The 15,853-nt window shown below is 32.6% G+C and overlaps 1 protein-coding gene across 4 annotated transcripts in view; it reads right to left on the bottom strand.

Moving 5' to 3' along the window:
• LOC106688424 (uncharacterized) overlaps positions 1 to 15,853 on the bottom strand; it is a 124,742-nt gene that overhangs the window by 59,458 nt on the left and 49,431 nt on the right. For all 4 annotated transcript variants that reach the window (XM_067048138.1, XM_067048139.1, XM_067048137.1 and 1 more), the window contains exon 5: positions 7,128 to 7,323. In XM_067048138.1, the coding sequence (XP_066904239.1) occupies positions 7,128 to 7,323 (196 nt within the window). The remainder of the gene's footprint in view (positions 1 to 7,127; positions 7,324 to 15,853) is intronic.

The following is a 15,853-nucleotide window of genomic DNA, read 5'->3' as shown; positions in this document are numbered from 1 at the left end:
TCAGTTTATATAATTAATCCTGTACGGTGTCTATACTTAATTCAGTAGATAATCTTGAGTAATATGGATAGTTATTAATGGTTCTGAGGCATTTGTTTTGAAATACTTTTATTTTTTACATTCGTCGAACTTTCTATTATTTTCAGTTAAATGATGACCAAACTATCTCCCATAGCTCCCTGTCACTCAAATTAATTGTTGTAATCAGTTAATTAACATTATCTGGTATATATGTACATTAAATTGAATTAATAAACAATTGAATATATTATCCATAAAACTAATTTTTAGATACTTCCTGGGTGAGCACAAATAAATTATATTATAAATAACAATGTTACAATATTACAATATTACAACGCCTCTCCAGGTCAATGTTACAACATTGCAACGCCTCTCCTGCTCAATGTTATCTATCATACGTTGTTATCATATGCTTATGATAGACCACGTCGTCGAAAGGAGGCTCAGAGGTTCTCTTCGAATCGGTTCAGGGCTCAATCCGGATACCTGTACCTGGTTAACAATTACTTTCGTGAGTTGTTACTTCCACAACCTTCACCTTCCTTGCCTTTCACACAAAAGTGTTGAGGACTGGTGCCATCTGCTTGCGTAACCTTATCCATAACAATGGTCCCTAGATGGTAACCAGCGTTGTGATAATGTCTAAACACTGATACCATCTTCTCTATATCTCATCCCTTTAGCTGATAATATAAATTAAAACGGTGTATTAAGGCCTTCTGAGGGATCTGGCATGAAATGGAGTCGAATGACTGCGGATGAAATAAAAAATCCGCAAATAGTAGCCCTCTAAAATACGCTGGGATAGAATCTGAAACGAATTTTACGAGTATTGAAGTTTCTAGCAACCAGATGGCCATTGGAAAAGTTTAAATACCATCTTACCCCTCCAGGGACCTTTTGTTGCTGGAACCTTCTTCTCTGATAACATTGTTTCTGGTTCAACTCCAGGGAATTTTAGAAACTGCTGATCGCAAATTGCTCATTTCAGCTGAAATTCTTCCACTCCGTTTTTTTGTAAAAAATCCAACTCCGGCAAATTATATAGAGCAAAAAAGATCCTCACTAATTTCGTAAGTATATTTTCACTGAACGACCACAACCTGGTTTAGGGAAACGAGGACAATGTTTTGTGACTCAGCCGGTATCGATTCCGCAGCTCATCGATTATGCAATATCGACTCCATTAAGAAGATAGTACGATTATGACGACGACTTTTCCCAGAAAACTATACCATTTGCTTGATGCCTTTCATCCTATCAACTCTGCTTTATAACAGATTCAAAGTTAATAATTGCTAAGAAAAAAAATGTGGTTTATTTATCAGGAAAGTTCGAACACACAAAATGTTATTGCACTATTTTAATATCATTACAGGTCTATTAATGAGTGGAAAAACAAATCAGGATATGAATTCAAAGCTTCGAACCTTTGGAATCAAAAGCGGTTTTCACGCAACTTGTGCGTAAATTTTGCCATTAAACTTCTGAATATGTTAATCTTCCTAATATAACAATATATAATATAGTAAAAAATGAGTCGCATTGTGGCATTCCAATACAAGATTGTGAGAATCGCAGTGGATTCCCCCTGGTTAGTAAAAAACATCCAATTTGCTTACAGTTAAAGGAGCAGTGACATACAACTTTGGCAATCCGCCAAGGCTGATCCAAGACATCTTGTTATAAACCCTTTATTTATTTATTTTTATTATTATCATTATTTATTATTTCATTTTCACTCTCTCTTGGAAAACCACGGCTCTGATATTTCCCGTCGTATCTTCTGCACCCTAAAACATATAAAATATCTTCGTCACCAACTTCCTTTTGAAACCCGTATGCACCTAATTACCTCCTTAATATTCCTCCACTTTGATTATATTGTTGCGCGGTTTACAGGGGTGTCTCTGGGGACCTCAAAGCAAAATTAAAACGGCTGATTAATTGCTTTGTACACTTCATCTTTGGGATCCCCAAGGACGCCTGTCACCCGATTTTATGAAGAATTGAAGAGGCTTTACCCCTCCTTCCGTCGTAAATATTTCCTGGCATTCTTCCTCCACAAAGTTATTTAATCTCGCCGTCCATCGTACATCTCTGATCTCCTTCAATTTTAATCCTCAGTAGCTACCCATCGAACCGCTTCCATTGGAGATCATTCCTCATCCAATCCTCTTCCCTATGGAATTCTATTCCCTCCTTTATTCGTTGTTCTAATACCCTTTCAATCTTCAAATCCCGTATTTTCAACCACCTTCTGTCCTCTCAATTCCGAAAAAATAACAATTAAAAGTCTCAAATAAGATTTGGTTAGATGGAGAGAAAAATAGCACTTAACATAAATATCATTGGGATATTTTTATAATTGATCTTTAGTATTTTTAATTATAATAGTTCATAGTTATAGCATTGCAAATAGTTAGGGGTGCCTCTTGCACGAGACTATACCCCCCCCTATCAACAGTTACAAAATAAGTTAGAAACCGTTACAACCATGTAATGCCAACCAGGGCCGATCTAGTAATGAATAGACAGAATTTAGGGGATCATATGACAAAAATTTCCCCATGCTCTGCAAACTATTTCTTATCGTTTATTAGCCAATATTTATAGAGGCTAGGATCATTGCCATTCTAGCACGAAACTGCCGATTATGATGAAAAGTGCTACGATGTTATAACTCTGGAATCGATGGGAAGCCAATGTTAAAAGCACATTATAGTAGGTGTAATCAAGATGTGTTTAGAAGCCACTATATATATTTTTTTAACCAAAATTGGTACAAAAATAGAAACAAACAAAAAGTTTTAGCTTTTAGCTTATGTTAACTTCGACAGCTGATATAGAACCGATTTTGGAACATATACACAGGTGTGTCCCTAACTGTGGCTTAACCATTAGCTAACAATTATAGAAGGCAGGATCATCTTAATCAACTGTGGTTGTCATGGAATTGAAGCAGCGGCAGTACTTGTCAGGAATGCAAAGTACTAGGCAAGTGGGAAGAAAAAGTGTCGCAAAGCCTTTACGTCTCGAAAACTATAAAGTGAAAAATAGAATATATATTTTATTATATATATATATTTTTTTTAGAAAAAACTTCTAGTATTTTTTTTATTTATTTAATACCAGATTAGCCTGGTGGGTCTTACATGATTGATATAATCGTTAATTTTTTTTTTAACAATTGACTACGTGGGGTATAGTGTTGCACAAATGATACCCCCTAACTATATACAATGTTTTTATTTATTTAATTTTTTTTTTCGGCCAAGACTTCCATTGGAGTCCTATACTGCCTAACTATGGTTGGGGGTCAAAGTTCTTCATTTTGTGGAACCACTCAATGAAAAAAGTCATCGTCCTAGGCCGGATTCGAACCGGCACCGCCAATAGACATCAAATTGGTAAGACTGTGTATAACCACTGAGCTATGGGCGCCCCTATATACAATGTTATGATTAAAAGAAAATAAGATAAAATAAATAGATAAAAATAATGATTCTTAATAAAAGGAAAAAGTAAAATTAATAACAACACTCATAGACCTAACAGAACAAACAAATGCCCTCTAATGGTAAAAAAACAAAACAAGTTAATTGAAAAAAATACGAAAAGAAAAAAAATAAGAAGAATAAATAAAATACAGGTAGTGTGAATAATGAACTAATAAATATAGAATTTATAACAGAATGTCATGCAACAGCCTGGGCTTCAGTCTTCGGGTTGAGGTTGGGTTTCCCAGGTTATAGGTCACTGCTCCTTTAACTGTCGGCAACTGGGAGTGTAACTTCATGAAACGTTTCTTGATATAATCCTCTATTGACTCCATTTGTCATTCCCGATGCAATTGGCTATTTCTTTGGAACCGAGGAGCATTGAAAAACACTTTTAGTCGGTCTAGTTTGAAAACACGATAAAGTCCTTTTTAAAGGATTTAAGATGAATTAAATATATTTTCATTAATTTATTTTATTATTTCAGCAAAACGAAATCGGCCAAGCAGCAAAAAAAAACTTAAAATTATTTTAAATAGCATGGATAACCTTAATTTAGCAAGGTGATGAGAAGCCGTTCATTGGAAATTCCTGCTAAATGCTTAGCACAAGACATTTAGCATTCCTACCTCCAGGATTAAAGGCAAAGGTATTGGAAATATGAGTATATCCGATTCTCAGACATGATTGGCAACCGAAACAAATTATAAATATATGTATAGGTACAAGACAAAAGACGTCATTAGCAATAGAAAAGTAGAATCTACAATTAAAGAGAAAAAGTTTACCAAAAGAAGCAAATGAACTGAAATGGAGGTGTGCTGGTCATGTTGCCGAACTTGATACAAGAAGATGGACAAAAATTGCTACAGAGTGAAGGGAACACAAGAGATGGAGAGGATTCTGACCGAATCACCTCCTTGCACAACCGTTGGTCTAGTAACACTACTTCTTTATTAAGTACTGAACCCCGACCCTTCATGGGTTGTAACGGTACAGATTTTAATTTTTTATTTAATTAATATATTTGAAAATCAATAATTTTTAATTAATTTAATCGATGAAGTTGAGTTAATTTTTGTAAATTCTTCACCTTTATAAAGCGGACTTATACATGCCAAGGGAGAGGTTTTTTGTTTTGTAAAGAATGGAAATAAAGCTATTACTATTATCCTTCCTGTTTCATTTATATTCATGTATCTATCTTTCTTATCTATCTGTTACTATTACCCTTTACAATTACTATTTACTACCTTTAATTTTTCTTATTATATCTTTATTAGTTAATTTCTTATTGGCTCATTAAATTAGTATATTTCTACTATTTGAGTTTTTCTTGACCGCACCCGGACCATATTCCTTTCATCTTCACACACGGTCAATCAATAATCTTCCCTTATTATATCTTACTTTTTTACATTTTATACCCCTGTTATTTTACACTTATGTTTTTGTTTTCCTTTTGTAACTATGTGTTTGTATCTTTTTTAGCCCTGACGAAGCCCTGCAACGTGGGGCGAAACGTTGGCTCAATAAAATAGTATAATTCTACTATTTGAGTTTTTTTGACCGCACCCGGACCATATTCCTTTCATCTTTACACACGATCAATCAATAATCTTCCAGTATATTACGATTATTATTATTTATTTAGTATTTATTACAAATTGCATGAATAGCATTACTTTCTATTACTAAATATACTCAGCTTATATTGAGCTACTAAAGGTCCTCTTAAAGATATTGATCTTGTTGATAGTATTGAATGATGGATACAGTTTTTCTTTAGGAAAATACTAATAAACGGAAAATAAAAGATAAAGTTTATGAAAAAAAGCACCTTCTGTTTGTGGGATCTATATATTCATAATGAAATGGACGAGATGGAATGTTTGCCAGTACTCGGGGCGCTTAATCAATTTTTAAACGGTATCGATCTTTTATTCAAACCTCTGTGTCGACTCGTCCAATAGTACTTCCAACTGCAGCTAATTTTGCTCCAATTACTGTTAGTTGTCAGGAAAGCACATATATAAACATTTATAAGGATTAAAAGAATTGTTTTAGAGAAAATAAATTTTAAAATTGTAGAATTGCTGATATATTGTCAAGATTGGATGCTACAAATCAATCGTATTTTTAATTATACCTTATAAACCAACTGATTTGTTTTTCCAATCCATAATCCATAATCTTCCCAAAAAAACATGGCTTTGATACATTTCATCGAATGCCCAACACGATTTATTATCCCTTGATCTAAGATAATTTTTTGGTTTTAAAAAGTTGAGAAACGAGGAAAACAATAATAGTGTTAATAAAAGGAAGTTAGTGCAGTGCGGTAAAAATAAGTCAAATAGTAAATAGGTTATTTATTGTGAGGCAATGTTTCTCCCCATTTTGCAAGGATTTTTTTTTTTTTTTTAATTATTTATTTATTGTAATTTACAACTGTACAAAATAATACAATAGGTAAATATGTTGTATGTTTCATATACACTTGAAAATCTTGGGAAGGAACCACCCATTGGTGGTACTTCAAACATTAATTTAAACTAGAAGATCTCGTGGCCATCTTCTTTTCAGACGCCTCGGAGGATTATCAGGGATTGTTAAGGATGAAAGATTAAGAATTAATGGGTTAGGATGGTTAAGGAGTTTGGAGTAAAAAGACGCATATCTGGTTTGGGTCAAATCTGCAACGAATGGGATGTTAAGGTCTTTATGAATGAATTTATTTTGACGTAATAAGGAGCATCAAGGATTTTACGTAGGATTTTGGATTGTAACGATTGGATGCGGGAAGAATTTGATGGTTTGGTGGAGCCCCAGAGCTCAATTTTTGCAAGGATAAAAAAGATAAAAACAACTAAAATTGTTGTCTTGTTAAAATACCCCGTTGTGTAAAAATGTATATAAAAAAAAAAATGAACAAAGTAAATAAAAATAAGATGTACAGCAAGAGGTATATATAAATAAGAAATCACAATAAAAAAGAAGCATTTCCACCCCTCTCCCCTACCCTGTGGATACCTTGCATCAGCCTTTAGCTCATTCTTTCGCTTTACTTCCATTCAGTAGTGTTGCTATCCCATTTTGGTTCATTATTTTCCTTTTTTTTCTTGATCTTTATTTTATTCTTATTCCCCTCATTTTCTTTCTTTTAGTATGTACTGCATTTACATTTATTTTTATCTACTTTTTAATTTTTTATTAAGATTCGAATTCCTCTCGGTTCCAAAATCCTTATACTCTTTACTTTGCCACAAATAAAATCATCCATAAAGATCTGAATGTTCCATATGTAACCGATCTAGCCCGAACCAGATATTCTTTCCATTATAAACTTCCTAACCACACAAACCCTTAGTTTCTAATCTTGGTTTCTCTTCCACACCTGACAATCCTTCGAGCCACCTGAAAAGAAGATGGCCACGAGACCTGCTAAAGTGAAAACGTCATTAGAGTGCTACCAATGGGTAGTTTCACTACATGCCTTTATAACTCCATTATAGCTAGAGATCAAATTTACTGTACTATAGTGTACAGATGTAAATTGCAATTAAGATATGGAAAAAAAAATTCTTATAACGAAGTACATACCCTTCTCCTGCTTGATTCCACTGAGACCCCCCTTGGGCTGGGGCGGGCGGGCCCTCCTGGGATGCAGCATGTAGTAGGCCGGGGTGTAGCCAGCCGCGTCCACGACGTTGGAGTCGGCCCCGAACGTGGTCAGCAGCTTCCAGACAGACTCCCCGTCGGGGCTGCTCCCGGCGTAGTGCAAGGGGCTCCGCTTCTCCTAACGGCAAGCAGAGGAGTATGCAAATAACAAATAATGAAAACCAAAAGATAGATATGATATAATGCATTTTTAGATTTTCAAATAAAGAAGAATATCAGATCGATTGCATTTTTAACAATTTTAAAATAAAGAACAAGCTTTCCTGATTACAGTGATGTAAAAATCCCCGAAAATAACCTTTTTAAAGATATCACATTCTCACTAAGGTAGGGTATGCATGTGTCGTAGGTAAATGATAAAAATGGTTTGTTTGTTTTTGTTTAGTGGCGCCAAACTTCATTGGTCATCAACGCCATTCATATTTTATTTAATTTTGCTAATATTCGTTAAATTTTATTTATTTCTTAATTTGCTTATTTTTTTTCCTTCCGATCAAGTTATATTTTCGTCAGTAAATTTTGTGATTTTAAAAACTAAAACACCAATTTTATTGCTTTATCATCTCCAAGGGTTTTTGAGATATATTGGTTTAGTCCTAAGTTATTGATGTGTGGTGTGAAATATGGGCATCGTTGGAAAATATGGCTTCTTCTCAGATTGCTGTTGCAATACTGGCAGTTCGGAGGCGTTTCTTTTGAAATAAGATAGGAATGGATGAGCCTCGTGTGACCAATTCTCAGCCTAGTCAGTACAACTTCCTCTCTACGGCATTTGCGACTGGAGGTACCCCAGGGCTTTAGATTCTTTTGAATAATTTTTAATTTATTCATTGGGCTTTCGTTCCACAAAGATTGCCATTAATCTTTGACTTCCTTTGCAAGAGGCCTGCTCATCTCTCATGGAGTTAAAATTGCTTTACCACGTCCCGGAAGCGAGGGTGCTTCTCTTGCAACGTGATCGGCCAGTTCATTCCCTGAGATTCCTACATGGATTGGAACCCATATAAATGTAACTGAAAAACCCATATTATGTAGAGTTTTTAAGTGAAAATGGATGCAGAAAATTTTCGGATGCTCTGGATACATACAATCTAAACCTTTTATCGAGCTTAGGGAATCTGCTGTAATGTTGATGTGGTTCAAAGACAAACAGAAGTGAAGAGTTGCTGCTATTGCATTTAGTTCGGCAGTGAATATGTTGCATAGTTTGTGGAGTTTAATTTTGTATGTGAGTCATCAATTACGAAGGATGATGCTGCTGATTGGTCTGATTTTGATCGGTCTGTATGGATTATATAGGATTTGGGCATGTTATGAATTAGACGAGAAAAGTGGGCTTTATATTCACCTGGTTCGGTATTATTTTTCGAGTATTTGGACAGGTCTAGAATTGTTTTAGGACGTTGGAGGGTCCATGGTGGATGATTGTTTTCGGATTTGTCAATTGTTATCGTGTTGAGAAAAGCGATAGCCGAGGAGAGTCTGTCTGATAACGGAAGTGTTGAATTTTATTTTTGTCGAAGAAGAATAGAAAATTTTGGATTAAAAATATATTTATGTGTCGGATGTTCTGTTTGTGGATATAATTTTGATGAAAATGGTTATTACATGATAAAAATGGATCAAATAACCATCATTAAGGTAGATGATTAAATCACGAAAGATGTTAAAATAACAACTATGATTGTTAAACTAATTTGACCAAAACACTCAACTCTTTTAATGAGTAAACCGATACTTCACAAATCAACATGTTTTAATTAAAATGAATGAAACTTATTTATTATTATAATTTAATTGAAATATCAGCTTAAGCATCAATTTCTTCTGTTAATTAGTTTCGAAATAATAATTTGTGCTTGGGTGACTATTGTTGTATTGCCTACTCAGCATTTAATAAACCATGGTTTACTAAATAAATAATTTTAATATCTAAACAATATTGACCGACTGTATTATTTTCTCCTTCCAAAGAATAAGCGTCCTCTGCCTAAAGCCTTTAAGCTAGCAGGGTACGCGAAAAGACCAGCAGGCAGCATAGTATATCTGGGTGTTACCCTTAACAGACACCTGACACTAGCTCGCCACTGCAACAAGAAGATCAAGCAGGTCAGGACCAAGTCTTACAGTCTTAATCTCCGGCTAACTTATCCTAATCTTTCTCTTCGCCTCAAATTAATCTTTAAACAAGAGATTGCTCAGAACAGCTCCAATCTACGGTGTACATATCCTGACCAACATAGCATCTTCAACAGCTAAGAGGCTCCAAAAGTTTCAGAGCGGTAGACTGAGACGTATCAGCTCTACAAAGAGCAAAGACAGAAGACATACATACGACACATTAGAACTACCGACGGTGAGAGAATTTATACCAAGGAGGCACATCGAATTTTAGGACAGCCTTCAGAACTGAACGAACCCATTATTTAGGACACTGACGCCGACAGGACGGCAACAAAGGTGGCAGACACACAAAACAGATGGCAGACACGAGTGAGTACAAGAAACTAAATTATTTGAATCAACAGACTTGGTGAGCCCCAACACCAACAGACTGACACCAAATACAGACTACCCATTCCAAAAGATCCAATGTCCTCAGTCCCCTCTTCAAATGCTGAAAAAGAGGCTACCCTACCTTAAACCTAAAAGAGGCTACCTTAAACCTAAAAGAGGCTACCCTAAACCTAAAAGAGGCTACCTTAAACCTAAAAGAGGCTACCCTAAACCTAAAACAGGCTACCTTAAACCTAAAAGAGGCTACCTTAAACCTAAAAGAGGCTACCCTAAACCCGTTTTCCCTCGGGTTATTACCAAAAGATGAATCTTTCTCCATTTAATTACAAAAATATTAAATTTAGATAACAATATAAGTAATTAATTATTAACACGATAGCGTGTTTTATCTCTTTGATATTCCAAATCAATCGGATAATCAAGTCAGGAAATTGGAAGGGCCAATTACTCTAATAAGGACTTTCCTAGAAAATCGATTTTATTAAACAAAGACGATTTGATTCGAGATTGATTTAGGGTAACGTTTCTTCGAAATATTTACATTTTATATTAAATTATAAAGATATTCTATAAATTAAACAGAATTTCATTCAACAAAGTTTCAAATCGATCTCTCAAATTATTTTTCTAAACTAGAAAATAAAACTGAACTAAATCCTCCGAGGTTCATTTGACATGTCAAATGGTTCCCAAACTCGAGAAGGTAAACAACAAATATTAGGGGGTACAATTGGATTCTCTAATACAAAGAACAGTGCTCAAAATATTGTTTAATCGACTTTTATATATTTTTTTTAGTTTTTATTGATTAATAATTTTATAGAATTTGTCAAATGGCTACAATCGATATGTAGTACCTTGTAAGGTGCAAATACCTGTTGTATGATACATTTATATGATTTGAACTTCCTTTTTCTATGTTATCTACATATTTATAGTTTACAAACATTAGGGAAATTTTAAAACAAACCGTCATAATAAAAAGAAAAAATATATAAATTATAAAGTAATTAAACATCAATTATAAATGATGGAGACATTAACAAATAATACACTTAGTTAAAAAATAACATAAATAAAATCAAATTTTATATATACAATTTTAGTACCAATTTTTGTTTGTTTAGTTAAATAACATGTTTTTTCCGTTTGTGGGTGTATCTTTTTGTGATGTTTTGTCGTAGTCTCATATTGTTTGTATGAAGGCTTGTCAGAAATGGAAGTAAGACAGAAAAAGTTTTGTGTTAGTAAGTGTGTGTGCTATTTAATCTTCGAGAGCTGTAAATCAGAGAACACATTTGAAATTCTGCTGTCATGAGGATAGTTGTTTACTATTCTTATATATATATTTTGAATGAGGTCTAGTTTTTTGTAATTTGAGTCATACGTGTCGCTGCAGATAGGAGCAGAACTTTTTGTTGGTGCTATCAATATTTTGTACAGGATTAACTTGTTTATTTTTTATGATAATATGGAAATCCTGTTATAATATGAGGTAATTTTTACTTTTATTTAGTTTTGCCGAAAACTACAGATAAACATAGTCTTTGAGAAATAATGTTTATAAAATTCGTTTTAACTAGGTTGTAACACTTTATTTATATAAAATTTAAGAATCCTTTGTAAAATCCTCAATGCTCCTTACTTTGTCACAAATAAAATCATACATAAGGACCATAATTTTCCCTATGTAACCGATCTACCTCGAACCAGATATCACCCCTTCTATTATAAACTCTCTAACCACTCAAACCCCCTAGTTTCTAATCTTGCATCCTCTTCCATTCCTGAAAATCCTCCGAGGCGCCTGAAAAGAAGATGGCCACGAGATCAGCTAATGTAAAATGTCATTAGAGTGCTACCAATGGGTAGTTTCTCTACGCGCCTGTAACACTCCAATTTAACTTAGATCAGATTTACTAAATGTATTATAATGTACAGTTGTAAATAGCAATAAATAAATATTTTAAAAAAAAATTAAGAATATTCATAAATTTTTAAATTAAAGAAGAAAAAATGAAATAATGGAATTATGTACATGTCGTATAAGCTGTGATACCATGTACTTCAAAAATAATAGGATTTTATATAATTAAAAAGCTAATCATTATTCTACATAATTATACGTTTTAGTGTATATGATTATATGTAATATAATTATAAAAAACCTTACTTATTACGTATATTTTTTTTCTTATATATATTCCTTTAGAAATGCCTCTAGAATGATATGTCGATCTTTCATGTAGCTTCTATTCTGTACAACTAAGCTATATTAGGAAATTATTAAAATTAATGATTTATCTTTATCTATGTTCATTAAAAAATATACATATCTTTTTATATTTACTTTACTAAGAAATATAGTTTCAAAAGAACGTATAATTTAAAGTAACATTTCCATTGTTCTTAAACAGAGTAAATATCCATTACTTACTTATCTAAAGTATGTAGTCCATACTTTTTATAAAACATAAATTTTTGTTAAATCTTTAATATATTTGAACAAAAAAAAGGTTTCATGTACTAATTATTGTTTCCAAAATTAAATTACTAACAAGGATGATATTAAACCTTTTCCTGGATCCTTTTAAATATTCTAGGATATGAAAATGTTTTGTTGTTTTGACATTTTTGGCACCAAAGTTTTTAGAATTGTTGAACACTTAACAAAAAAAAAGTTGGTATAACCTAAGCGCACTTCTAAAATAACTAGTTAAGTCCTAGTTTATATTGGGAACAATCAGGCTGTTGGATTGGCCAGTTTTCACTGATAACCAAAAACTGGCCTTTGTAAGCGCACTCTAGCAGGCTGGTCGGAAATCAAGTAAAGTTTAAGTATCTTGTTGGACTTTGCCTGATTTAATTTTCTGTAGCAATTTATTTTCGAAAAATGCTTAGTGTTAATGTGATAACAAAAAACTAAATAGTGTTTGTATTTCTTTTTGGGAATTCGGCCGTAACAGCAAATCGTAAAAAAAGTCTTGTGATATAAGTGTAAAAACAAAAAAAAATCGAAATTTTGAGGTTTTTTCAATAAAAATTAAAAAAAACAAAACATTGTTACAGAATGTATTAGTCAGCTAACCTCATATTCGTCCTCAGTGGCCCAAAATTATATGCATTAATGACCAAAACTTATGATTTCTTCCTCTTAAGAAGAACTCATGACTAAATGTCCCCAACGTAATTCTGGTTGAACTATTAAAACGAATTTATAGATTTTTTTTTTATATATTCCCTTATGAGGTTATATTAAAAAGAACTTTAAAACTAGTTTTTAAGATAAATAAACACAAATAAGGTACAGATAGGTAATTCGATTTTATGTTACTTCTACCGAGAAAAATAAATTGATATTTTATATTAAAAGAAAAATGTATTCTGAATAAAATATATTTTATAAATATGTTTATGGAATTAATTAGCTTATTTTATTTATTCATTTATTGAATTAATTTGTTTATGTATCATGAATAATATAATGATGTTTCATATAGTTAAATTATTGTTCTGTTAAATATTATATAAACTAGTTATACATCTATAATTATTTTTATCATGTATTTATGTTGTAATAATTAAATTTGTTAAAATTATTCGAATGTATTAAAAAACTTTTACTAATTCTGAAATGTACAGTACTATATAAATTTGGTAATCTGTATATTATTGGGGTTAAAATTTCTGAATTATATAAAAAACTTTTTAGCGACCGCCGTGTAATATTTTATTTAACTCTCTCCGTGAATTCAAGACTTAAATCCTTAACAGTTAAAAAAACTTGCAACTAGAAGGCGAGTTGAAAACTTAAAGCCAGTTAGAAAACAAAAGGATACTTGTACAAATTAAAGTAACTATAGAATACATATAAATTAAAGTTATACAATTAGAACAGCGAATGGTAAAATTAAATAAATTCATGTATAATTTGTAAAATTGATGTTAGTACACCTTTTGGAGGTGGGTGAGATCCACCTGATTAATTTAGAAATTGGTTGAGAATTTTTTTAACCATTCAATTTTTGAATAGTAGTTACCACAAAAAATAACGTTTTAAGTATAGAAAAAATTATGTTCCAGGAAAATAAAAATGATAAATTTGTTTTATATATATATATATATATATATATATAGAGAGAGAGAGAGAGAGAGAGAGAGAGATAATATTGCATTAAATTTTAATAACAATATTACTGAATATTTATTTTTTCGGGTCCAATTTATAATATCGTTTGAAAGAGGACGAAAAAAGTCTATAGTGAAGGTGTACAGTGTTTATGGTATTAGCAAACCTTTTATTGACAGTGAGTTTAGAACCTGCGCCAAGACGTGTTGACCAGAGCGCGAGCAGAGAGGAACTGAAGGTTTAGGGACCTTTCATGTCTGCACTAATAGCATGTTCTCCGATAGGACTGGTCTAATGCATGCATGGCGTATCTCCTCAACGGAATAGAATATTGGACAACTCGTCCTTAAAAATGTCTTTTAAGGCGCCTGAACCTTAAGAAAGAAATAACCGAATATCTTTAAATTATAAAGAAATTACATATTTATTTTCAATTAAACGTTTTTACTAAAAGGAGTCAAAACTATATCAAATTATATACATTAGCTCGAAACGATTAGTTTATAGTTTGCCGTGGGCTTATATGAGGAGATGGTCGGGGGGCAATGATACGCTAATAAATAAAAACTTATTCAAAAGGAAGCTGGTCTGGGTGCGGTAAAAAAAATTCAAATAGTAAGTAAACTATTTATTATAGAACAAAGTTTCGTCCCACTTTGCAGGGATTCATAAGGGCTTAAAAAGATAAAAACACCTAAAATACTGTAACCAATTAAGAGAATATATAACATAAAATAAAAGTAAACTAAGCCATAGCAAAATAAAATTGTGTGAACATTTATATAAAAATGTACAAAGTAAATTAAAGAAAATAAAATTAATGATGTGTAGATAGTTGACCGTAGATTAATGATTGGAGAAGTTTGTCGGGGGGTGCGGTCACCAAAGAAAAACATAAATAAACAAAACCATATTTATTTATTTTATGCCGACGTTTCGACCTGAGTTTCAGGTCTTCATCTCTAAATGTTGTTGTTATCTCTTTTTTTTCTATATCCCTGATGAAGACCTAAAACTCAGGTCGAAACGTCGGCATAAAATAAATAAATATGGTTTTGTTTATTTATGTTGTTCTTTGCTGACCGCACCCCCCGACAAACTTCTCCAATCATTAAAAAATAAAATTAAGATGAACAGTATAAATAAACAAGAAATACAAAAAGGTTTTAAAAAATCAACAAGAAAATAATAATAATAAGGAAAACCAAAATACAGCACACATTAAAAGACGGAAATAAGAATAAAATACAGGTCTAGAAAACAGGAAAATAATGAACGAAATAGGACAGCCAGCTTTCTGAATGGAGGTAAGGGCAAGCTGAAGGTGGATGCGATGAACCAACAGCGTAGTCGAGTGGGGAACTGGCCATAAAAAAAAAACAACTATTTGTAGACCGCTAATTCTCACACTCCCCTACCGGTATTTTATTTTATGTTATCTATTCTCTTATTGTACTATTTTATTTATTTTGTTTTATTACACACGTTCAACCAACCATCTTTCAATAAATAGTTATTTATTAGCGCTAATGTTTCGGGCAGACTTATTCTCATATAGCCCTCATCTTCTTATGATACTTAGACTATAAATTTTCTTTCAACACTTTATATATCTAAATTGTCTCTAATTTTCTAATAATTTTGTAATTTTTTTATTCATTATAGTTGCTATCTTGTTTTTTGTTCTTAGACCAGAAGAAGAATTGAAATTCTGGCCGAAATCCATGGTCAAATATGAACTCATCATATCTACAATATCCTCTGAATTCAATTCCTCTCTCACCTACCTCCTCCAGTGATTAAAAATAATAGATTTACTACCGCAATAGGAAAATTTTATTAATACCTATACATCAGATTCTCCACTTAAGTTGAGTTTTTGCGGCTTTAGCGCGCGTGGAGGCTGAGCCACTGGCTCATTACCAGTGATGCGGCGAGAGGGATGCGCTGGGATCTCTTGAGCTCTGCTCTACCCCTCACACGTGGGGGATAGAGTGGGCTC

The sequence above is a fragment of the Halyomorpha halys genome, unplaced genomic scaffold, assembly GCF_000696795.3.
Source record: "Halyomorpha halys isolate HHAL.00 unplaced genomic scaffold, Hhal_1.1 Scaffold1127.1, whole genome shotgun sequence".
Classification (NCBI taxonomy): Eukaryota; Metazoa; Arthropoda; class Insecta; order Hemiptera; family Pentatomidae; genus Halyomorpha; species Halyomorpha halys.
The sequence above is the reverse complement of the archived record's forward strand: the minus strand, read 5'-3'. Positions and strand labels throughout refer to the sequence as shown.